Source organism: Olea europaea, chromosome 12 (genome assembly GCF_002742605.1).
Source record: "Olea europaea var. sylvestris chromosome 12, O_europaea_v1, whole genome shotgun sequence".
NCBI classification, from domain to species: domain Eukaryota; kingdom Viridiplantae; phylum Streptophyta; class Magnoliopsida; order Lamiales; family Oleaceae; genus Olea; species Olea europaea.
The window spans coordinates 17,567,947-17,593,434 of record NC_036248.1 but is presented as its reverse complement, the minus strand read 5'-3'; the positions used below and the strand labels follow the sequence as shown (position 1 = coordinate 17,593,434).

At 36.7% G+C, this 25,488-nt stretch overlaps 3 protein-coding genes across 3 annotated transcripts in view; 2 read left to right on the top strand and 1 right to left on the bottom strand.

Annotated features, from left to right (window-relative positions):
* The window catches only part of LOC111406702 (sodium/hydrogen exchanger 7-like), a 51,733-nt gene extending 39,302 nt beyond the window's left edge, over positions 1-12,431 (top strand). Inside the window, exons 22-29 of the mRNA XM_023036083.1 lie at positions 753-1,055; positions 6,370-6,467; positions 6,732-6,863; positions 6,954-7,172; positions 7,280-7,486; positions 7,821-8,082; positions 9,204-9,508; positions 11,818-12,431. Of these exons, the coding sequence (XP_022891851.1) occupies positions 753-1,055; positions 6,370-6,467; positions 6,732-6,863; positions 6,954-7,172; positions 7,280-7,486; positions 7,821-8,082; positions 9,204-9,508; positions 11,818-12,138 (1,847 nt within the window). The 3' untranslated portion in view covers positions 12,139-12,431. The remainder of the gene's footprint in view (positions 1-752; positions 1,056-6,369; positions 6,468-6,731; positions 6,864-6,953; positions 7,173-7,279; positions 7,487-7,820; positions 8,083-9,203; positions 9,509-11,817) is intronic.
* A 3,074-nt stretch (positions 12,432-15,505) lies between these two features.
* Positions 15,506-19,581, top strand: LOC111405932 (malonyl CoA-acyl carrier protein transacylase). The gene is made up of 10 exons (XM_023035048.1): positions 15,506-15,905; positions 17,326-17,411; positions 17,530-17,596; positions 17,960-18,102; positions 18,325-18,373; positions 18,462-18,599; positions 18,707-18,787; positions 18,858-19,034; positions 19,123-19,209; positions 19,297-19,581. The coding sequence occupies exons 1-10, from the start codon at positions 15,681-15,683 to the stop codon at positions 19,357-19,359; spliced, it is 1,116 nt and encodes a 371-aa protein (XP_022890816.1). The 5' UTR covers positions 15,506-15,680; the 3' UTR covers positions 19,360-19,581.
* A 234-nt stretch (positions 19,582-19,815) lies between these two features.
* On the bottom strand, positions 19,816-22,315 carry LOC111405931 (glucan endo-1,3-beta-glucosidase-like). The gene is made up of 3 exons (XM_023035047.1): positions 20,678-22,315; positions 20,294-20,576; positions 19,816-20,153 (listed from the first exon to the last, which is right to left on the bottom strand). Exons 1-3 carry the CDS (start codon positions 21,719-21,721, stop codon positions 20,125-20,127), a joined length of 1,356 nt encoding a protein of 451 aa, XP_022890815.1. The 5' UTR covers positions 21,722-22,315; the 3' UTR covers positions 19,816-20,124.
* Between the last annotated feature and the right edge of the window lie 3,173 nt (positions 22,316-25,488).

Below are 25,488 nucleotides of genomic sequence, written 5' to 3'. Positions count from 1 at the left end.
ATGGAAATCTTCCAACAACTGAGTGTAAGGCATAAAAATGGTATGTTAGACAACTTGTGAAAGAAGTTCTCGCCATTTTGATTTTTTAATTTGTCAACCTGAATTAGATTTCATATCTCTGCATTTTTTTCTTACATATATATTTTTTTTGTCATTGAATTTAGATATTTTTTGTTCACATGTAACGGACACGTGCAAAAATTAATGCTTGAATATTTTTCATTTATCCATTCACGAGAATTATGTAGGTGGAAAGGAGAAAGATTATTTGTTATTGATGACAAGAACTAAAGGGTGGATGTACAGAGATAAGATGACTATGTCCAGATTCACCCATTACAAATATAGTTCTGATTGGTTTTACTTACAAGGAAAGGAGATATATAGTAATGTCCTGTTTCTCCAAGTACATCTACCAAATTAATAGAGTCTAACATTGAAATCCATTTCATCGACAAAGTAGTACCAAGTAGAAGAGTACACCCTGAGAAACTACCTATGGCTGCATGCATCTGTCATCAAGTTGAATTTGTTCCATTCATTCAAGTCAGCTAAGAAATTTCTTCCCTTCATAATTCCGAACTAGATAATACAATATATAGTCATTGTGTTTATATTTTCCAGTTCAGTAAAAGCATTGGACAATATTTTAAGGATCCATGTCAAACAAAAAGACATTTTGGCCATTTGGTTTGAACTACTGCATGAACGTGGATTTAATTTACTAACTTAAGAAAATATTCTGATTATAGGTGTTCAGGCATCTTACTGGAGCATGCTTGATGAGGGAAGGATCACACAAATTACTGCCAATCTTCTAATGCAATCCGTTGATGAGGCAATTGACCTGGTATCCCGTGAGGCTTTGTGCGACTGGAACGGTTTAAAATCCAATATAAATATGCCAAATTATTACAAGTTTCTTCAATCGAGCATTGTCCCACAAAAGCTTGTCACATATTTCACTGTCGAGAGACTAGAATCTGCATGCTATATTTGTGCTGCCTTTCTCCGTGCACATAGAATCGCACGACAGCAAATACACGATTTTATTGGTAAGAATTTTATTTTGATCCTTGGTAATGCTATTTTTTTCATGCTTATGGTTTCAAATTGTGGAAGTAATTATTTCTCGTCTGTTCCTTGTTCCATCCTTCTTATTTCTATTTTAGCTGCAGGTTATTTATGGCATTTTCTCCTGTTTGAATATAATTTCAATTTGGAAATTATTTGTGTCTGTGTGTAATGTACTTTTTAATCAGTGGAACGAAGTTTGTTTGGCATGTCAGATATGAATCTTTTACATTATTTGTTTGATCAAAGTGTTTCATTTAACTTCTAGCTTTGATAGAGTGGTCATTTTCTGCTTGAGATGATTTCTATCAGCTTACTTGCTCTTTCAGTTTTTTATCCTGGTAATAGATTTAATGCTTATGGTAGATTGATGGTGAATGTACTTGGATGACGAAGAAAGAGCATATTTTTTTGATAAATAATCAAATGTTTTATTAATTAAAAGGTTGTGTATTACACACTTAAACAAGAAATAAATGTCATGAAATTAGGCAGCCCATCTATGTGACTAGAAGCTACAACACTAAACTAATTATACAATGTCAAATAAAATAATTCTTTAAACTGTTCTAAAGTTTTCATCTGATCATCAAAACAACGCCCGTTTCTTTCTCTCCACACGCACCAAACAATGCAGCCTGGAATAAGGTCCCAAACGAGTTTACTGTCCTTGTCACGAAACTTTCTCTTCCAAGCCTTCAACAAATCTTCCATATGGCGAGGCATCACCCAATCCATATGTTGAGTAGCCAAAATATCATTCCACAGCAAACGGGCGCCATCACAATGTAGGAATAAATTGTCAACCGTTTCCCCATCCTTTCTGCACATATGATACCAATTTGTAATATAAAACCCCCTCAATCGAAGATTGTCCGCTGTTAAAACTTGTCTTCTCACTACCGTCCATAGTAAAAACCCCACCCTTGGAGGCAGTTTACACTTCCATACCATCTTCCAAGGGAAAAAATTCTTCGCAGATCCCAATAAGGATTTGAAATAAGTGCTAACTGTGAAAATGTCATCCCTTGTCGGCATCCACTGATGCGGTCACACTCTCCAACCCTGATATGCACGTCATACAAAGAAGTCAATAGCACTGCGTAATCATCCACTTCCCAATCTTGTAGTCCTCTCCTAAAAACAATGTTCCAACTGATGCTCCCGTTGTGTGTATCTAATACATCATTCACCATAGCAGATGGCATCACGGCAATACAATACAAAGAAGGAAATCGCTCCCTTAACAGTTGATCAGTACACCAACAATCATCCCAAAAGCTGATAGTGTTGCCATTTCCCACACCAAAGGTCACTCTCTTACGAAAGTCACTCCACCCTCGTCGAATAAACCGCCATAAACTCACCCCGTAGGTACCACGGCTCTCAACTGAACACCATCCACCCTCCAACATGCCATATTTCTCTTCTATAATTTCTCTCCAAAAACTCTCCCTCTCCACCCCAAACCGCCATAATCACTTACCCAACAAGGCCTTATTAAACAATACAAGGCTCCTCAATCTGAGTCCCCCAACCTTTAAGGGAGAACAAACTGCAGCCCAATTTACTAAATGAAATTTCCTCTCCTCTCCTAACCTTCCCAAAGAAACTCCCTTTGGATCCTCTCTAGTCTCTTAGCCACTATAACAGGAATGGGGAATAAAGACAAGAAATAAGTGGGGAGATTCGAGAGAGTAGACTTGATAAGAGTAAAACGACCTCACTTTGAAAGGTATATATGCTTCCAACCCGCTAATCTCCTTTCCATCCTTTCCACTATACTGTCCCAAATGTGTTTACTTTTGAACCTTGCTCCTAATGGGAGCCTAGGAAACGAAGAAAGAGTATATGAATGGCCTTTATCTCTCTTTCTCTGTCTCCGCTCAAACATAAAATAGTTTTCTGTAGAGAAATATTATTTGTACTCGTGTAATCTCTGTGACTAGTTGGAGAAAAAAATTGACAAAACAGAAGAAGAAGTTAGAGTCCTTTTGGAATTTGGAGCAATGCTCTTTTCCTTTCATCCAATCAATAAACTTCATACGTGAGATTAAAATCTGCTTATATAACTATGATTACCTATAGGCGGAAGCATTAATACTTGTAGGACATAGCAGGCCTTTTGTAGTAGTTTTCCTTATGAAGCAAGCATTAATACTTACCGGCGGCTCGTTTCCGACCTGAATTCTCTCTTTCTTCTCTCCCTTTCCGAGTTATTATTGCATCTATCATTCATTGTCCATTTCAAAGTAGTCCTCTTTTTCTTTCATTTGATTTTTATCTGTTTCTGTTGAATACAAAATTATAATTCAGTGCCGGACTTGGGTTGAATTCTATCGTTGATTAATGAGAATATTATCGAGTAATCATTAATAGCTGTTTCGGTTTACATCCGCTGGGTTCCAAGTTTCAATCCTTTTTATGTTAATTTATTGGAGTTATTGGTGATTCTGGGTTTTTAGGCAATAATGCGTGTTGGATTTTTGAGTTCTTGATTAATCTTTAGCTCTAATTGATCTTCTTGATTTTGGGTTTTTTTCGCAAGCAAGCAAAAGAAAGAAAGTTTTTGTTGTCCTGAATCGGAAAGGGGATACTTTTTCTTATAGATCCATTCTTTCTAATTCTGTAGTGGTATTATTGTTAGCTTTTTGCGTAACATATTTAGTATTTAGAATAGAAAAAAGAAGGAAAGGATGAGAGAGACTGTTGTTTATTATAGTTATATTTTTATTGTTTCTCTTTTATTTTTTTAGGCACTTTTAGGGTTAAGATTAGTTGAACGTTAAATTCTTTTTTAGGTTTAGAAGCTTGTTCATGTTTCTATTTTGTCTGAAAAGGATGAAATTCGTTGATAAAAGTGGATGGAGAAATATATAAAGGAAAGAGTCATCCCACTTTAGGCCCCTTCGCGATCATCTTCCTGGACACTAAATCCTGCACAACACAACCAGAACGAGAAAAATGGACATCACAATTGTTATAAACTAATTGACCAACAGAAATTAAATTTGTAGAGAGATCAGGAGACATAAAGATATTAGTTAAGAAAGAAGAAAGATCACCAACAGCACTGATAGGCTGGCAATTACCATCAGCGGTGTGAATTTTTTTATTCCCATCATAATTTGTGACATTGGAAAGAGGACCAACGGTATTGGTCATATGATTAGAAGCTCCAAAGTCAAAGAACTATGGTGGAGAAGAAACTGTATGAGTACCTGAGAGGCCAAGGGTGGAATAAGCAGAATGGATCATCTGTTGTACCATTTCAGGGATAAGTGTGTTCGGGTTTGCTAAGGTTGCAGAAGCAGTAGTAGGAACAACTAAGGAGGCAGTAGGCAATGTAGCAGAGCGATAGGCACTAGTGGACGCATGATATGCAACACTATGCTTCCTTTCAGGGCGAATAGGATAAACGGAGATGTAATTACCATGTTTCTTGCAGTAATCACAATACTTCTTAGGACAATCTTGAGCAATATGACCAAAAGCCTTACAACTATAGCACTGAATAGCACGTATGTCTTGACCTTTATTCTTTCCTTGCACTGCATATGCTACAGTAATAGGAGAACTAATAGCAGCACCATGTTCCATAGCAGCCTGAGTAACAATATGTTGCTCCTCATGAAGGAGTTCACTCAAACAATCATTCAAAGATGGTATAGGATAACGATTCATCAAATTAGAACGTGCAACTTCAAAGTCGGAACGTAGTTTCATTAGGAATTGATCTCTCTTGCTTGTCTCATGCACATTTTGAACAGCAGATAGAGCCTCAGCGGGGACAGTAGCATAAACAATATCGGAATACTCAGTCTAAAGATTTTGAAAACCAGAAAAATATTCCTCAATTGAGAGACTTCACTATGTATAATTAGCTAACTCATATTCCAATTGAAACCTTTGAGCCGTGTTATCCTGTTTGTACAGCTTACTAAGATAGTTCCACATATTAGCAGCAGTTTTATACAATCTCAGATTGAGAAAAAGGTGAGGCTCAACTGAACCAAGGATCCAAGTCATGACTCGAGCATCCTTGATTTCCCACTTAGACAAAGCCTCCACGTCTTAAAGGGCAGGACTACTTCCATCAAGATGACCCCATAGCTCTTTTCCTTTTACAAATAATTGAAATTGAAACTCCCATGCTAAGTAATTTTTACCATTAAATCGGATATGGAAAGAATCTAAATTATTTGAAGACAAGATGAACAAAATAACTCCCTTGAATATATAACCCAGACCAATCAAGTGCTCAATAGTAAACCAAACAAGGTGTTGACCAGAATAATTATAAAACCTGTCCCTAAAATAACACAAATGGCCGACCTGGACAGAAAACACGATGAACCCGACCAGAAGCAGTGAAAATGTTGGCCAAAAATTCACAAGAATCCAAGAAATTCAAACCAATCGACCCAAATTACCAATCCAAAGACGCGTGAAGGAATTACTACCCAGAGCTACAAAGGCCGACGACCGGAGAAGAGAAACTTACCAGAGTTACGAAGTGGAAACGCGCCGGAAGGAGCCTAAAGTTACAATCGGCGAGAAAACCCTGGACAGGGAAAACAAATCCAAGCCGGCTAGACACCAAGCTCTGATACCGTGTCAAAAAGCCAAGAGAGAGAGTTTGTAATTTTCTTGACAAAATCCTTGCTTCTTCTAGTTATTTTGTCATACATATATATGTACAATTTGTTTCTATAATTGGAAGATATAAATCCCTATAAATCAGCTATAATTATAGAAATATAATTTCCTTAATTATTTATGTTAACAAGCATGTTTTGGTCGCTTTTGGTTTCTTTAAGTTATATGAAATAAAATCCTGGATAAACTTATTTAAGAGCTTCATAACAAGTCAATTTTGTTGGTTATACTTGAAGAAAAATTATTCATACTTTAAGTTGTGGAGCATCATATGGAGTCTAGAAATCTCTCTTTCTTTGCCCCCACCCGGTAATTTTTAACTTGAGAATCTCTATCCAACAACTAGGAGTCGACAAATCTCTCTCTGTCTTGCTATTTCTTTTGTGCTATGCTTGCTCTCAGATTTTATGGTATTTTGTTTTGCTCTATTCAAAATGACCATAAAGCTGGCATGCTTAATCTTGGTTGTCATACTCCCAATGCAACTTAAGAATGTTAACCAGTTTTCTTAATCACTTTTTAGTGAAAAATGAAATAAGTACATTTCACCTCTTAATACATTTTTAGATTTATGTACTTACACAAAAACAGCTTTTCTTGTTTCAAATATCTTTTTAAATGCGCTGTTCACTTCAGGAGACAGTGAAGTTGCATCCATTGTAATTAGAGAAAGTGAGCAAGAAGGTGAGGAAGCGAGAAAGTTTCTGGAAGATGTTCGTGTTACATTTCCTCAGGTACTGTAAATGTCTGAAACCAAATCCCTAAGAACTTAAAGTGGATAATGATATCGCTTTCTCCTCAAGAAGATTCTTAGTCATGTTCAAAATTCAAGTGGATATTGATTCTCTCTCTCAATAAGATTCTTAATCTTCTTTAATAGAATCAGATGCATTTTGAGACAATAGTACTGTCGTCTCCCTCCACATGAAGAGGATGATAGGTATATTATTGATCCACTATTTTGACTTGCCCAATAATTTCAAACTGAATACTTGCAGGTATTGCGCGTTGTGAAAACTAGACAAGTCACGTACTCTGTGCTGAATCATTTGGTTGAGTATGTTCATAATCTTGAGAAGATTGGTTTATTGGAAGAAAAAGAGATGACCCACCTTCATGATGCTGTCCAGGTAGATATGTTTGTCATTTACTTTAACGTTCTTCAATTTTGATGCTATCATTTCATATTTTTACTGATTAGAATTTAAACTTAAATGTAGACTGACTTAAAAAAACTCTTAAGAAACCCTCCCCTGGTGAAAATTCCAAAGATACGTGATTGGATAACTGCCAACCCTTTACTTGGAGCCCTTCCTTCCAATGTGCGTGAGACACTTGTAGGATCCACCAAAGAAATAATGAAATTATCTGGTGCAACACTTTATAGGGAGGGATCCAGGCCAACTGGTATCTGGCTCATTTCAAATGGAGTAGTGAAGGTAAGTGGCAATTATGCAATTGACATACTAAGATATAGTTGTATCTTAGATTCGATAGCTTCAGCTGTTAACTATGAACACCTGATGGATTAATATTTGTTTGACAGTGCGAAAGTAAGCTTATGAATAACAATCATTTGCTACACCCAACTTTTACACATGGGAGTACTTTGGGCTTGTATGAAGTACTTGCAGGAAAGCCTTACATCTGTGATATCATCACAGATTCTGTGGTACTCTGCTTTTTCATTGAAACTGAAAAGATACTTACTGTACTTGGATCTGATCCAGCTGTAGAAGATTTCTTTTGGCAGGTATGATGATACTGGGATTTTTTCTAGATTGAAGAACCTATGCAGTTCCATTGCTCACTTCTGTTTCTTGTTAAATTCCAATATTTTAGCTGAGCTACATACACTATATTTCATCCCTAGAATCCAACAATATGTAGTGGGTAGTTATGTATCCCTAAGATTATGAGCAGAATAGGACATTTCTTCAATTTGATGTGTTTTAACTAATGACAGATGCCAGTATCTTTCTAAGTGATCACAACATTTTAATGGTAAAGCATATCATTGCTTGCAAGTGGTTGTTCAAATATCTTGAATCACCGTTACATTAGAAGATTGACCCCCTTGTCTGCAGGAAAGTGTTATTGTTCTAGCCAAGTTCTTGCATCCTCATTTGTTCAACAAACTGTCAATGCAAGATTTGAGAGTGCTAATTGCTGAAAGGTCGACAATGAATATATACATAAGAGGAGAAAGTTTTGAATTACCTCATCATTCCATTGGTTTTCTGTTAGAAGGATTCATAAAATTGCAAGGTACACAAGAAGAACTGCTTACCCATCCCGCAATAATACTGCCACATGCAGATCAAAGAATTCGCCAATCAGAAACATCAGGTACTTCTTAAATTGACAACTTGATGGATATACGTTTACAACAATATTTTGTAATTTAGAATCTGTATTTTTGACAAAGCTGTTATCTTTACTTAGCAGTAATTTCTTACCATGCTAGAAAAAGGGTTTTCTTTTGATTTTTTTTAGAAATCTGCATGCATTCCCGGTAAACTTATTAAGAAATACGAATGAATCATATACAAACCACATGACCAACTCCAACGTTTTTCACTAATGATGGCAGTGAGAGACAAGGACAATAGAATACAGAATGTCCATAAATTTACATTCCATTCCCTGAAGCATATTTTAAAAGGCACTTCTTTCTTTTCCAGCAATTTTGTTTCATTCCTTTGTTTAATTGTAGAACGACTAATATATCAGGGCCAAAGGAGGAAAATATCAGGGTCAGTGCCTTTCATTAAATCTAGATTATTATGACAGGATGAGGCAATGTTTTACAAGACATTCGTCTCTCTGGCATCTCTTTGGAGTTTTAAACATGTCCATAATTCTCTTTTGAAAGTTCTGTTACCTTTTTCAATGTACAGTATATTGTGCTATCCTTCATGTTTTTCTTTTCCCATTATTTTTCACATTAGTACTAACATTTTCTTTGTGAGAGCAACTTTCTGATTGCTTTACACTACGCATCAAAAAATGCCATTTTCTGAATTTTCTGGTTGGACAAACAAAATCATAGAGTAAAACAATCCTGTTGAAGCAGAAAGCAGTACTGTTTAATACGAATCATTTTTCTTGACATGCATCATTTCTAGTTTTGGCTATGAGCAAGCACTATAGGACTATCCTTGAGATCTTTCCTCAGGAGAGAAAACTCTTCACAGAATGTATCATAAATTAGCTATTGACACTCAACTTCAGTGTAAAATTATTATTTGCTACCTTGGCATGACTATATTTGCTATAAATATGGTGTAAAATGTTTTTGAAGTACTAGCCATGAGATTTATGTAAGGTCATGTTAAATAGATATATCAGTATTGATTTGACCATTACTAATTAGTAGTTTATCCAATATAAAGAATCGCATGAACCAAGTCTTTGAATATGACCATATTCCTTGTCCTCATTCATCCCATTTTGGATCCAAAATATAGGTGCCATAGGAGCTAGTTTCTTTCATCAACTGTCTCGGTATCAGGTAGAGACGAGGGCAAGAGTGATAATGTTCGATGTTTCTGGATTTGAGTCCAGCAGAACCCTTCAGCGAAGGTCATCTTCACTGATATCACATTCTGCTGACCATCCATCTGGACCTCTAGCTAGAGAGCATGGTGGTCTAATGAGTTGGCCTGAGCATTTTTACAAGTCTAGCCGACAAGTCCATGCTCTGGAAGAGACTGATCAACAAGGAAACAATTTGTCAGCGCGGGCTATGCAGTTAAGCATCTTTGGAGGCATGGTAACTTCATCTCTTCATGTTTTTGGTTTTAAATACTTTCATGATTATGAGAAAGATGCATAACTTCAGCACCTATTTATGGTTATTTACTTTTGCATTTTGCTCTGTCAATTTGATGAATGAAACTTGCAGGAGAAGGAATTATAAGGTAAAATAGCAATATTTTTGTTAAACAACTTGGCCCAGTAGAACATATATACCAAATAAGAGATATACAAATGATTCTAGGGTATTTGTCCCCTAAGAATTTCTAAGAACTCAGATGCGTAGTGATGGTTAATGATTAAGTACATGTTTTATAAGAGAATAAAATTTCTGTGATAAGCTAATAACTGAAGAAGGCCAAAATACCCTGACTTATAAGTGGCAGGCAAAAATAAAAAGACTGCAAAAGGCCAATATGAATAGAACTGGCTCCAAAGAAATTTGTAAGAAAAATACGTATGCTCCTGTACACTCTGCCCATGTTCCTCTAGCAAGGAAGTCTGATGATTTCATATACTTCTGGATCTAACTCTTTTCAGCTCTTTGTCTAACATCTATGTACTTTTTCTAGTGGACTTGGTCATTTCACAAAGAATCTGCCATAGATATTTCCTCTTCCAGAACTGACCTCTTTCACATTCTAGATATCCTCAATAATATCTGATGGTCCTTTGAGAGGAGATCAACATTCAGTTGCATTTCTCCATTTATTACTTTCAAATAAAATATACTCGTTGTAAGCCAACAGCATTAATGTGAAGATAATCTACAAGCAGTCAGGGAAAAATAATGGTGTGTGCAAGAGACTGATCTTTCTTAACACTTAAACAACCCAAATTTTGTAGCTTTCAGCTCATGGTGAGTGCCTTAGACCTAAATGCGGTAGCACCTAGTCTCTCTGTTGAATTTCTTCAGAGGCATGTGATTGCCTTGCTGGTTCAACATTACAGGTTATTACTAGTTAAAATTGCACAGTGCACTTCCTTGTACAGTTTCTTAACATGCTCAATCGAAAATCCCCCATTATCAGTTAGTTGAGCTTCTTGAGGTTACAGGAACAAGATGACCCATGTTTTGGTTTATAAACATTTGGTAGCTTCGAAGGTAGTGTTTTGGAAGGTATGGTTGAAAGAATTATTATAAGTTAACTCTAACTCTATGCGTGTCAAGATCTCAAGCTAAGTCATCACATGATCCTGAGCAATACAAACTAGCATTAGAGGCTCCTATTTGAAACTTCAATTAGTTCCTCTATTTCTAGGCTAACAGTGCTGGAATATTTAAGTTTCCACTAAACCTTCTAAGATGTTGCCAAAAGTGTCCCATGAACTTTGCATCTCGAACCAAAATAATATGTGGAAATCCCCATAGACAAAGATCCTTGTGATGGAGATTATATTCCTAAGGATGTGTTGATCCCCAGCAATTATTTTGACTACTCTGTTTACTTAGAATGTCTTGAACTGCACCATACCCTTTGATTTGTTGTTTGGTTATGTCCAACTAGAGATTGTCTTGCACCATACCACAAACCCTCTTTTCTACCATCCACAGACATTGTCAAAGATCTCCTAGATTGAAAAATCAAACTCAATCTTATGTCTAGTTAAATGGTAAAGACTGATAAGTTGAAGAGATGTCATCTGCTCATTACTCTCGTTTGTACCAATTTAATTTAGTGCATCTCTTACCTGAACGGCTGAACATATTCATCTGCCCCTTTGTAAGAAATCCGTATTATCTGCATACAAAAATTTCTTTGAATGTTTGGCTTTCTGCGCTTCCCAGTCCAAATTTTGGTTTACCTTGTTGAGTCCATTGCTCTTCAAATTTCTTTCACCATTGAACTATAGCTCCTTTTAACTTTATCTTCATGATTGGCATTCCCCTTTAAATAATCTATTGAAATTGCTCCCTATGGAGAACTTCTTAACTATATGTGGTTCCTCCACTTGAATGAATAGCCAAAATAATTCTCTCTTCCAATCCACAGCGAAGTTCAGGTTTGTATGGAAAGGACCTAACTCCTCTTCAAGATTAATCTCTTCTCCTTTCTTACCATCTTTCTGATTTATGCCCACAATGACCTTAAGTTGCCATCTGCAAGGATCAAGCTTGCTCTGATGCTAAATTTGATGAAGGAAATTCTCAGAATGAAGTGAAACAAAAAATTTTATTTTAGCAATATTAGAGAAATTTGTGAATATTTTATGCATGTGGATGGAAAACTGGAGGAATTGAACAGTGATAAGTATAATTTTCTCTACAAGTTGACCAAAATTAGAAACGAATGAATTGATGGGTATGTTGTTAAAATTCATCAGATAGACAACAACAGGAGACGACGCCACGGTAGCTTTCCAAGATTTACCGGAGTAAAGCCATCTCACAGTCTGTCTTACCCAAGAGTTCCATCAAATGGTGCACGACGTCTTGTTTCTGTCAGATCAGAGGGGTCTTCTACTTTGCGGAAGAAACATGATGTGCAAGAGAGCAAACAAGAAAACACTGCTCAAGATTTGCAGCTACAAGAGAGTCATGCAAGAGATGACTCGAGCGATGATGAGTCTGGTGCCGAGGATGAACACATCGTAAGAATCGATTCACCTAGTAGACTCTCTTTTCGCTATCCTTCTCGAGGATGAACACATCGTAAGAATCGATTCACCTAGTAGACTCTCTTTTCGCTATCCTTCTTGAAGCCATTAGTTCAATTTGCCTGTATACCTGTAATAAGTAAATTAGCTTTCTTGTCCACTTTGGAAACTGTGCTCATGGGTTATTTCTTTTATTGCCCCTTAAATTATGAATTGGTATGATTGAAAGAAATCAGTAGGGGAACAATTTTTGTGTGTATTTTGGATTGAATGTGATTACAGGAATAATTATTATGTATTTTAAGGGGAACTAGTTACAATAAAGAAGGGTTTTTAGGCAATTTGTTGTCTAGTTGCACTTTATTTAGGCTACATTATTGAGTTATTATTGGGAAGCAGGGCCACGTAGGCACTGTTTTTCCACCCTCGCCCCCAACTCCCCACCCCCTTTTCTTTTTCTACGTGGCCCTGTTTGAGAATAATTATTGTACATTATTTGGTTTTGCTCCTTTTCTGAAGTTCACAATTTAGTCATCAAACTTTTAAATTATTGAATTTAACTCTCGAAACTTATGATTTTATTCCAATTGCTCTCATAGAGCTCCATTTTTATTTTTTATTTTTGGTTGAAATTAATTTTTGTAATAGTAAATTTTTGGCAAATATGTGATTAAAAAGTAGGAAATTTTTTTATTTTGAGTGCATAGTATTTTACGGTGAAAATGTGTAGTTGGAAATGAGTTTGAGAAAAAATATGATTTTAGATAATGAGGATCAAAAAAGGGCTTAATTCTTCGAATAATCTTCAATTGTTCTGATCCAACTTCAATTAAGCTCAAAATGCCTTTCTTACGCTAATTGCATCCAAGTTGGAGTTTTACCTATAATTTACATTTACTTCCAAATGCCTTTCTTATGGGATTTGGGAATATTAGAACTCATATAAGTTGGGTTGGGTAATCAATAAATGGATTATGGATATGGATATATCATATATGGCATGTGGATATAGTGATTGGATTTGGATATGGATGTCTCATATATAGAATATGGATACAATGATTGGATTTGGGGCTTGTGGGTTGTAGGCAGCTATTGGGAAACCGCGTTTGGCCGGTCGATAGCTGTTAGGTTATATATATAAGGTCAAAATTTTGTGGGGTCATTTGACTCCAAGTGGGTCCACCAGTGGCCATCGCACGAGTAGAGTGATTTTATTTATGTTTAATTGAAGACTAATAGGCTAATTGTCATTAATGTACACATAAAAAAAAAAAAAAAAACATACGCTAACTAGAGTTCCATCTAAATTTAGAAGTTCAATTTGATATGTTGAATGCCCAAATCTGAAATTACCAATTTATTTCTTGTTCCTCCTCCAATATCTATAATTTATGAACTAGACGCTCCCAATGGCACATTCAAGTTGGCGGAACAATCACATTTGGGGGGCTCTGGAACCAAGCGTGGGGAGTTCGATTCCTGATTTGAGCAGCCAAGTGATGTAATAATCAGAGGAAGGGTTGGAGCAGTTTGGTGATGTAATAACCATGGAGGAAGCTCCTTTTGGGGAAGGAGTAAAAGCCATGTGGGAACCTGGGAACCAATAAGGGCACATCCTGCGATTTACCTCCCTGAGCAGCTGAGGGGCCGGAGGTTCAGGGACGAGGATATAGTCTGGCGTAAGCTAGGACACCTCGTTAAAAAAAATTAAAAATAAAAATTATGAACTAGACCAAAGTCTAAAGTGAGCTCCTGCCCAATTTGTCGGTGGATATGAAGACAACAAACTTTAGCAATCAAACTACGTCTCACCTCTCAAGTCTCAATCCAATGTTGGTATTAGGAAAATATTATTTGTACAGAAAAATAGTTTACCACTTTGTTTATAGATTCTCACATTCGCGTGGGTTCCAAGTGAAAAAGAATGATAAAAAATTGCTCCCCCTCCCCCTATGAGTCTGTTCTGTCAGGGAGGGTGTACAAACAGCAAGGTTCTTGGTATTACCTTATATTGAGAAAATTTACAACTTACTTTTTGAACCACATTAAGTAATGTCCGACTCCATCACTGTTTTGTAGTATGCCTATTATTTACTATCACACAAACGGAAGTTGAAAATTAAATTTATTTTTCCTAGTTAGGGTTAAAATTGCTTCATATCTTATGTTTAAGTTGTATATAATTTATCGGAGAAATTGGATTAAAACATGAAAATGTTGAATTCAATGTAGATGGATGTTTAAAGCTCTAATTGATGGAATATTTCCCCCACATCAGCTAGGTATTCATGCTATATTAAACTTTCACTCTAAATGTTACAGTAATTGACGCCCATTAAAAACTAACGTCGGCATACGTGACTTTCATCAATCTAACCTCAATTATAATTAGGTCACTAATAATTTACAGAAATCAAGTCACCTGAACTTCAATTTAAAATCGATCAAAGCACCGAATTTTTGGATGCCATTAGCCCCCGTTTGATCCCTATTAAATTCAATTACATTACATTTCATTTTTCTCTCTCCTATTTTCAACCACACAATCTTTCATAAAATAATATTACACGTAAATTGAAAACTTTTCCTTTTTTTTTTTTCAACCATTCATTTTTCTAAAAAATACTATTCCCCCCATTTTCATTTTCATTTTCAGGTAATGGGATCAAACGGGGGGAAATGATATGACATATCAAATTTAACGACATGTAAGTGAAAATGAGCGATTTTCTCGTGTATTCATCCCATGATTAAATGTTAACACGTTAACTTTATCTCAAATATCAATTTATGACATCCAAATAAAGTTCTTTAATTACTGTTGAATTGAAGAACCGTTAGTCGACGTGGATTGCCACATATGCATAAGTTAGTTTTAATATCCATCATACGAGTAGAGTGTTTTTAGTTTTGTTAAGTTAATGTCCAGTTTTACCTAATTGTAGCTAGAATAAAAATTTGGCGATTGCTTGTACAATTAACCATTTCATTAAACAACACAAACATCTATTGGATGCATGGGCAATTTTGTAGCAAAGGAATTGATGGATGCAATCTGACAGAGATTCTGTCAAATTGACGTGGTACAGTAAAAAAAAAATAAGAAATACATTGTCTACTTACGTCTAGATTCGAAAGGTCGCCTAATGAAAATTCATAGGATGACTTGTAAATCAATTTTGAACATGAATGTCTATTCAATAGAATTTAATGATACGTAAGTCGGAAATTTTTCGACTTGGGCCCCCACCTAGGTAGCAATTTGTAGAAATAAAATGCATTGGACATTATCTAAATGAAACAAATTGTGAAATTTAATGATGAGTTTGGAACAAAAATAAATTTGATAACCAGAACGAAAGTGGGGTGTAAGTTGAGTGACTACTCACCGGTTTTGTATAGCCGTTGGCGCTGTGAAGCTAACTCCAAGTCTCTCATTTCTTCCCGATTTCGTAAACTCCGCCAACTATTGTCACTGTGCCCCCTTCAAATTAACCTTCTTCTGCTTCTTCACTGTAACCATTTCCCCTCCCTCAATCTCAATAGATCCGTAGCGTCTTCCTTTTCAACATTTTTTTTTATCGACTATGGCTTCTTCATCTCTTGCGCTTCCTTCTGTTTCCCTCAGAAGGAGCTCAATTTCAACTAGGAATTTGGGTTTCAGGAATGAAATTTCAAGAATTTCCCTCAAGAATTTGGATAGAGGAGGTAAGGTTTTCATGAGCGTCGCTGTTGGATCTCAAGCCACTGTCATCGACGATGCGCTCTTCAAAGATTATAAGCCTTCCCGGGCTTTCCTCTTTCCTGGCCAGGTCATTTTTTCGTTATTTTTTTTTCCTTCTAAATTATGTTATTTTTGCGTGATTTTAGTCTATATTTTAAAGGAATACAACTCAATGTTGAACACTGAATTGCCAAGTTTTGAGTGGGGTGGGGGAGGGTTCGACGAGAGTGAGAGGGAGATTGGACAAGATTCTTTCATCTGTCTTATATTTGCTTTGCTATATGTATTAGTGCAGACTAGTTTTAAAATTTTGTTACTCTTCTAATGTGAGCTATCCTACATTAGTTGTAGTTGTAGTAAATATGTAAACGAACTTAGCTTAATTGAAGGGATTGTTGGTAATTGATTCATAATTGTCTGTTTATTTTTACTGAAGGAGTAGTTAAAATTCCATAAAAATAAAATAAATAAAAAAAGGTGAAAGACTATAATTTCTTGATAATTTTTGAAGTTCGAATCATTCATGGGTCTCAGGCACTTACTCTGGCACCTACCAGAAAAACCAAAACCCTGATGTACTGAATTGGTGTTGATATTTTGAGGGGGATACAATATCCCAAAAAAAAGTCTGCAAGGAAGATTTTGTATGAAAACCTGTTGGATATTGGTGGTTAAATAAATTGAGAATTGAAAATCGATTAAAGTTCGTATCGAATTCGGCCAAATACTCAAAAGCTCGACTCAATCCGTTTAGGCAAAATTGTTTGCCACTTCGCCGCTTCGGGGCGCACAAACGGGGATCGACCTGCCCGGTCAGGTCGCGAGGGTCGAGGGGGCAACGCCCCTCGTGGGGGGTCGGGGGCAACGCCCCCGAAAGAGAATTTTGATTTCTCTGCATGTATTGAAGGGTATATTTGGCATTTCGAAAACCAATATCGGATGAATGAGAAATTACGAAAAAGACCTCAACCATTAGTGAATAGACACCTTTTCATAAATATGCATTGTTTGGAAATGGTGCATGGTTTGGTCTCAACCATTTCGTCCACACCCCTTCATGGTCTATAAATAGGACCCTTTGGGTGTCCTATTCCTCACAGTTTGATATGCAAAACGATTTCATCCTCTCTTCTATCCAAAATCAAAATCATTTCGCTTATTTTGATTTTCTTTCATTTCATCCTTGGAGTACATAAACCTAAATTGGTTCGTTGTACTTGTGTTTTGGAGTGCTACAAACACAAGTGTAGCCGTTGTATCTTGGGAGTCGATTGCCGAAATCCGTAGGCACCGTTGCGGGGCAAATTCGACTTAAGGACAAAGAGTCCAACTCTTGCCTCGGCTTTGTCACCATCATTATACTTATTTCAGCGTCACTATTCACAAAATTCATCCAACAAAACCTTCATTATGTTTGAATTTAGCCAGAACAAAGCTGGTTTTGACTTTAGATTTCGGCTGTCAACCTCATGCCACGGAAGTTAATATCATCTGTCTTCATCTTGCAGGGTGCACAAGCTGTTGGAATGGGTGTGGAGGCTAAAAATGTGACTGCTGCAGCTGAATTATATAAGAGAGCAAATGATATTTTGGGGTAGATTTAATTATGAAACTTGATTTTGACGGGCTTGCGTTATTTTCTGTCATGTTCTTATTTATCCTTCTCTTGATATAAGTTTACCAATGAATAATTAATGTTAATTTGCATCAAGGTTTGACCTTTTGGATGTTTGCATCAATGGACCAAAAGAAAAGCTTGATTCCACGGTTTTAAGCCAGGTATGCTATCACGGTTACAATATTGATATTTTCCTTGTCTATGTAGTACTGTATTCTCATCTATCCTGAAGGAAAATCAAAGGATTGGCAGCATACTTAATTTCATGTTTCGAAGCTAGAAATTTGTGACTGCTATTGGCACCTAGATTAAGAGCAGCAGTATTGTCACTTGTAATTTTAAGTTTTTATTTTTAATTTCTTAAGCTCGTGTTTGTGACTGCTATTATAATTATATGACTTTCGAAATGATTGAGAATACTGTGCTTGACTATGTTAGTGATGATTAGAAACAAAATGAAACTGCAAAATGATTGCTTTACAATATATAATTAGACAATCTTCTTTCCGGATTCATTTGTGCAGCCTGCTATCTACGTCACAAGTTTAGCTGCAGTTGAAGTTCTTAGAGCTCGTGACGGAGGTCAGGCAATAATTGATTCTGTGAATGTCACATGCGGTCTAAGCTTAGGGGAGTATACTGCTCTTGCATTTGCTGGAGCTTTCAGGTGAGCTGCCTAATTCACAAGTCTCTTTTCATTTACATCAAAAAACTTGCCTTCTAGAATGTGTCGATACTTACAAATCCCCAACCTACACATCCTCTTCCGTTCCCCTCAAGAAAAATTAATTCAGTAACAGAAACAGGTGGTGAATATTGGAATCATTTCCCATTAACTCAAGATTTAGCTAGCTAAATTAATTTTTTCTGCTTGGATTTGTCAATTTAGCTTTGAGGATGGGCTCAAGCTGGTCAAGTTAAGGGGTGAAGCTATGCAGGTGATACTACCTATTATTAGCTATTCCATTTGTTTATTAACGTCTGTATCAAGTGACACTTTGAATTAAATCTTCTTGTTATCATCAGGATGCTGCTGATGCTGCGGAAAGTGCCATGGTTAGTATCATTGGACTGGACTCTGAAAAGGTGCAACAGCTGTGTGATGCAGCCAATCAAGAAGTGGACGAAGCAGACAAAGTTCAAATTGCAAATTTCTTATGTCCTGTAAGTTAACTATTTTGTTTCATCTGGGAAAGCAAATTATTTAGTTGTCCTAAGGGAGATACTTTTCCTGAGTTTGGCTTGATGGCGGAGTGCATCCTTTCTCGTAGGGAAATTATGCAGTCTCTGGAGGCTTGAAAGGAATTGAAGCAGTGGAAGCAAAGGCAAAGTCATTCAAGGCCCGAATGACGGTACTTTTTCTCCCTAAAATATTTGTTTTTTTGTGAAAAGTATGCCACTGATTATATCATCTTCACTCAGGTTCGTTTAGCGGTAGCTGGTGCTTTCCACACTAGTTTTATGGACCCAGCTGTCTCAAGATTGGAAGCTGCTCTGGCATCAACAGAATTGAGGACTCCCAGGATACCAGTTATATCCAACGTCGATGCCCAACCACATGCAGATCCAGACACGATAAAGAAAATACTGGCTCGCCAGGTGAGCTACAGACATTGTTTTGTTCCCCTGAACATAATCTGGATTGGATTAAATTTTTTCAATTCTTCCTGTTGATCTGAAATCATAGGTGACTTCTCCTGTTCAATGGGAGACAACAGTGAAGACTCTGTTAAACAAAGGAGTCGAAAAGTGTTATGAATTGGGACCTGGAAAGGTATGCCGCTATCCCTCTTAAAATCTTTCGACTGTTGTCTTTATACCAAGTATTTCTAACGCTAGACAGATTTGGATCATGTATCAGGTTATAGCTGGCATTGTCAAAAGAATGGACAAAAGTGCTGACATTGAGAACATTGGTGCCTAAGCACGAGCATGACCTCTAATTGCTCAAGCTGTGCCTTCCCATCAAAGATATGGCATATTTTTATCGCTGTAAGTTAATAGAAACTCAAGTTCTGACTGATTTGGATGAGTGTGGGTCAAACACTATTCACTAGTATCTATCTGTGAACTGGAATTTTGAGCATTGCATTCACTCGGATGAGATCTAAATAACACAACTTCGAATCTTGTCTGTTGCCAAACAAAGACCTCTACCAATTCAATGGTGAGTCATGATATCAAAGGGACGTGGTATGTTCATTCACAGAGTTACTTTAAGCCATAATACACAATCCGGTGCTATTAGACCCCCTATTTGAAGAATATGTGATTAAAAAATAAAAATAAAATGTTTTAAATTTACGTGAAAAATATTTTATTGTGAGAATGTAGTTAAAAATGAGTATAAAAGAAAAAAAAAATAATTCTGAAAGAATGGTTAACAAACAAGGCTAAGTATCACTACTAATCAACATAAAACAAAGTCCTGATAATCAGGTTAACAAAAATACGCAAAGCGCAAACACGATGACATCTTACAGCATACACGATGACATCTTACAGCATATCGACCACCAATCCAAAGTCAGTAGCTACAACGTAAAACATCAGAACTGATCAAAAAACAAGAAACCACCATCGTTCATTACAGAAGGGATTCCACACATTGAAGCTGAGGAAATCAACAGTTGTACAATGCACTGTAGACTGGATTCGGCAGCTGCCGTCATTACTGAGAATCAGTTTTTCAAGCATCGTATGTACATTCTTCATAGCCTGTGGAGAAATCATATCATTAGTAATATTCATATCTGATTACCTGCCCACAGTGGACAAGAGTTATAATGCCTACTGTGAACGTAACAATATATAAATTGCCACCACTACATGTTGTCACGTTCAATTAGAGGACTTACTAGGATTAGAAGTGGTGACAATGCCGGTGTCCATGAAATCACAATCAAAATCGTTGTGACCATTGGCTTGATAATATGCATTCATGGCATAAGATGCGTGTGATCTGATGTTATTAGGCTCAAAGCAAATCCCACCATCTTGTATGGGCTTACAATCAACTCCTGATGCACAGACGAAGTCTAGATTATTTTGCAATGCTGCATCACTTGCATCTACTTTTGGTACACACCATTTCTTGCCCTCGTCGATTATTGGAGATGGAGCAGCTATGGGAGTCACACTCTATTACGAAATAATCCAACATGAGTAAAAAGTTAACTATAATCAGTTTTTATAATCCGTTCCTCTTCAGCGAATCACAATCCTCTGCAAAAATAATATACCTGGGAGTTGCGCAAAATGCCCACGTCGTAAACGGGTGAGAAATCGGGTTGAAAGAGACCGAAATTCCGCTCAGGGGTTCCCGGCTTCAGATTCTCGTTGAAAAGGGAGAAAATATAAGTCTCGAAAGTCCTATTGGGCATCAACGGCGTTCCCACGCCGGAATTCACATGCTTCACCAAGTTTGCATTATAAGAAACTGCATTGTCCAAGCTAACTCCCACCTGGTTCGGGTCACCGACCGAAGGCCAACCAGTTTCGGCCACCACGATGTCCACGTCATCATATCCCAGCCTCTTCATCGCTGAATAAACTGCGTCCAGTTGCCCGTCGAACATATTGGTGTAGTTTAATCCCGTGGCCTTGTCGAAAATGCCACTGTTTGGTTTGAACAAAGCGTAATCCAGAGTTTCCTCGGAGAATCCAAAGTACGGGTACGGGCAGACCATGAATGGTGTTTTTGTTTGGCGGTGAAATTCCAACATGGGTTCGAATATGACATGGTCGTACCCGCGTCTAAACCGCCCAGCACTGGGTGGCTGGGAAATGGGTAGAATTCCAAGAGAATGAGGAGTGGAGACTTGAATATCAGTGATTTGAGCGAGTTTGAGAGCTTCGTTCATGGATCTCATGGCTGGTACGAGGTGGGCTATGAGGTATTTGTCCCCAGTGGCTAGGATTTCATTCCCAACGGCTATGCGATGAATTTTGGTGTCAGGGTAGAAAGGGAGGACGTTATTCGCCACCCATGTTTGGGCGGCGGGGAGCTTTGAGATGCTTACGATGTCGCCGTTGGCGACGGAGATGGTGACCAAAACTCCAGTGTTGGCAAAAGCTCGAAGGATGTCTGGATTAGCGTCGAAGATTTTGACTCTGTCAATGGTGGTTTGTTCTTTGATGAAAACAGCCACTTGAGATGGCGGTGGGAGGTTGTCAGCCACCGTGCCATAGTTGACGCCGATGGTGTACTCCGCCGTGGACAGTTGGTGGGTGTAAAAGATAAAGAGAGAGATTAGACGAAGGGCGTTGAAATGGTAAGTAGTCATGTCTTTTTTTGGGAGTTCTTGAGTTGTGAGGTTCTTGAAAGAAACAAGAGTGATGAATGTGAAGTGCGGAGAATCTGAAAATATAAGAAGGATACAGTAATACAATAGACTCTGAAACGTGGTACAGAAACAGGGGGACGAACGTGAAGTGGAAGGGAATCTGAAAAGTGAAGAGGGGTAGAGTAATACAGTAGAGGCTGAAACGTGGTACGGAAACAGGAAGGACAGTTTGAGGGAGATGGTACGAGGGAGTGGGAGAGTGGCTTTTGTATTTTTTCTAGTTCATCATTTCCTAGGGAATATTTTACCGAAAATCACCTTGAGTATAAAAAAAATTAGGATAAATATATATGTACAAACTTTGGTGTACAAAATCTTTCACTCACTCTCACATATATGCGGGTCTCAGGTGCATTTTAAAAATGATAGCTTGTGGTTGTGAGTAAACTATTTTTTTAAAAGTGTGAGTGCATGTAGACTTGTCCAAAAAACTAATCTAAGCTGATAGAAAATATATGACAGAAATATTGACCGGCACTAACAATGCATGCTAGACTTGCGTGCATTTAAACTCTGAGAAAAGGTGAGCCCCTCTTATTGTAAGTATTCGAGTAGGTTGCATGTCAACCATTTTTTTATCAGTGTAGCTTGATTGGCATAAAAATTGCATGTACATTTTTCTTTACATTTTTGTTGACTCTCTTATCTATTAAAGTCGTTGATTTTGAATCTATCTATCACATCTTTGTAGATTATATTAATATTATGGTAATTAGCACAAAACGTCCATACCTTTTGTTTGTTTGGCGGATTTCATCCCTACCTTTACCTTTTTTTGAGCAAAACATCCTTATGTCAACTCTCTGTTTAAATGCTCCGTTAAATCAAAGGGTAATTAGCACAAAATGTTCATAACTTTCAATATTATCGTGCGAAAAGTCCCTACCTTTCATTTTTTAGCATAATTAGCACAAAATTGTTGACATGGTTGACTTCGGTCTATGTTTTGATTATAACAAACAAGATTTAATTTTGGTTCTAACAAACCTACTTTTGAATCATGATAGTTGAAATCAAATCGACCATCGCATCAAAATGAAGATTCATGCATAGGACAAGATAAATGCACTCATGAAGAACGAAACAAATGCCAATGTCAAGAGGAATCAAGATTGAAGTCATAAACCTAGATGATCGAGCATATTTAAGAAAATTATATTAGAACTCTTGAATTTATATGTATAGGTATAACATTTTAATATTTAGCAAAAAAGTCTCGGGAGCTCAAAATAAAATCATTCAAGGCAAAATCTATTTTTGAGAATTGAGCTATCGGACGGTCTGGTAGTGTACCGGACAATCCGGTAAAGGTTTTTGCCCAACGATCAAAATTTTTAACGTTCTGATACCTGACTCACCAACGGCTAGTAGCCTTGTTCGGTACGTACCGGACGGTCCGGTACACTTGTCTGGTAGGACAGACTCTTGATCGTTAGGAAGATGTTTGAGAGCTATAAATATCACTTTCTCTTCACTATTTATATGACTGTTTATGAGCATTAAGTGAAGTATTTTATTGATTCTCTCAACCTTATTTTTCACTCTTTTAAAGATCAAATAATTCATTTATTGAAAAACTTTTTGAGTGATCAAAAGTTGAAAAATCATTTATCTTAACTAAAGTTTTTCAATCAAAACACTTGAACTACCTTCTTTGCTATCAATTAAAGTATTTATCTACTTCTCTCTTATATTCAAACTAAGTCTATATCATTTATTAAGAGAGAAGTTTTTCACTTGTAATTTCAATTCTCTTATTTTTGGATTGTGGGTCGTGTTGAGGTCTTGGAAATCTCAACGGTGTAAAAGGATCGGTACTCCTTGATTGTAAATCACCGGAAACTTTGTAAATGTTAGATTGCACCATAAGTCAATCAAATATAGTGGAAAAGACCTTACTCGTGACGGAGAGTTTGGTAATGAGGAACATAGATTGTTGTTTGGATCGAACATCCTTATTACATCGTTGCTTACTTATTATATTAATTGTTATTTGCTTAAATTTGAAATTATTTTCGAAAAAGTTTCAAATAACCAATTCACTCCTCTCTTGGTTAATTGTTCTTGGGCTGTAAAAAATGTCATACCTTTCAATGTTATTGTGCAAAACATCCATATCTTTTATTTTTTGAGATTTTCACCCTTATCTTTCACATTTCATTGCTAAAAAAGTCATTTTTATCCTTTTTTTCCAATAAAATAATGATTTTACCCTCCTATTCAAATAAAACAAAAAGAAAAGAAAAGAAAAATAAATAACTAATTGTAATCATAGTCCTGGATCTTTCAAAATATTACAGATAAGTTCTAAATTCTCCACTACCACCACTTTCACAACCCCACTAAGCCGCCACATATAGATCTATATAGCACCATCTTTCGACCACAACACCCATCAGACTCTACAACCACCAGCCTCGCCTCACTCTCCCCAGTATCATCCTCCATAGTATTGGTCACCAATCTATCCAAAACAACCACATTTATAGCCCAAAATACCAAATTGTCGTATACAACCCTTCATGACAATCTCACTTTTGGCGCCACCCACGGTCACACACTACCACCGATGGTTACACCTCGCCTCGACGAATCTATACTTGGCCTCACATCATTCAAAACTACCTCAAATCATTTTGTTGTAATTCTAGAACATTCGACAGTGCGCGACGTATTTTGCCAAAATCTTCTCCTTCAATTCATGCATCCCGCAACACTAATTTCCGAAATTGACATCAATCGAAAAATCAACAAACCCAAGCGACAATGTATATGAATTTAATTGAACAAATTATCCCCTCAACCGTTTCAATTTTTGGTCCAAAACTCTTACGGGTGCGATTCACGATGAGAGAACCAAAATTGGTGGGTCCTTAGTACTCCAATCTTTCAAATTCCTGTGTAAGAGGATGGTGGTGGAGTCCGTTGGGCATGGTGGCAGAAAGGTGGTGCTATGTGGATCTATAGGTGGCAGCTTGATAGGTTGTGAAAGTGGTAGCGATTGAGAATTTATGATTTCTTTGTAATTTTTTAAAAATTTAAGGACTATGGTTGAGTTGGTAATTCATCTTTTTTTTTCTATTTGAATAGGAGGGTAAAATTGATATTTTATTGAAAAATGGATAAAATGTAAAATCGACATTTTATTGAAAAATGGATGAAAATGACATTTTGCGCAATGAAATGTAAAATGTATGGGTGAAAATGCTAAAAAATAAAAGGTATGGACGTTTTGTACAATAATATTGAAAAGTAAGGACCTTTTATACTAATTATACCAAAAAATGAAAGGTAAAGACGTGTTGCACAATAATATTGAAAGGTAGGGACTTCTGGTGCAAATTACCTTTTGATTTAATAGAGCATTTTAACGAGGAGTTGACAGAATGACGTTTTGAGCAAAAAAAAAAAAGAATGTGAAGGTGAAATTTACCAAAAAATAAAATGTAGGGACGTTTTCCACAAAAATATCAAAAGGTAGGGACGTTTTATGCTAATTACCGTTAATATTATACTAAATGAGAGATATAATTAAGGGTGTGTTTGAGTCTCTTTAATTTTGAAAAATGTATTATGGAATAGTAGATTGATGGTGAATGTAGGGACGTCAACGAGCCGAAATTCTAGGCTCGAGTAAAATATCCGAGCTTTTTTCGGGCCCAAGCCAGGCCGAGCAATAGCTCAGCAAAAAAAATTAGGCTCGACCT

Coding starts and splice junctions, on each gene's coding strand:
- LOC111405932 (XM_023035048.1), top strand. CDS start 15,681: ATGGCTTCTTCATCTCTTGCGCTTCCTTCTGTTTCCCTCAGAAGGAGC. Junction 17,412..17,529: donor AGAGCAAATGATATTTTGGG/GTAGATTTAATT, acceptor ATTTGCATCAAG/GTTTGACCTTTTGGATGTTT. Junction 18,374..18,461: donor TAAGGGGTGAAGCTATGCAG/GTGATACTACCT, acceptor TGTTATCATCAG/GATGCTGCTGATGCTGCGGA.
- LOC111405931 (XM_023035047.1), bottom strand. CDS start 21,721: ATGACTACTTACCATTTCAACGCCCTTCGTCTAATCTCTCTCTTTATC. Junction 20,577..20,677: donor GCATTTTGCGCAACTCCCAG/GTATATTATTTT, acceptor ATTTCGTAATAG/AGTGTGACTCCCATAGCTGC. Junction 20,154..20,293: donor TGTCACCACTTCTAATCCTA/GTAAGTCCTCTA, acceptor ATTTCTCCACAG/GCTATGAAGAATGTACATAC.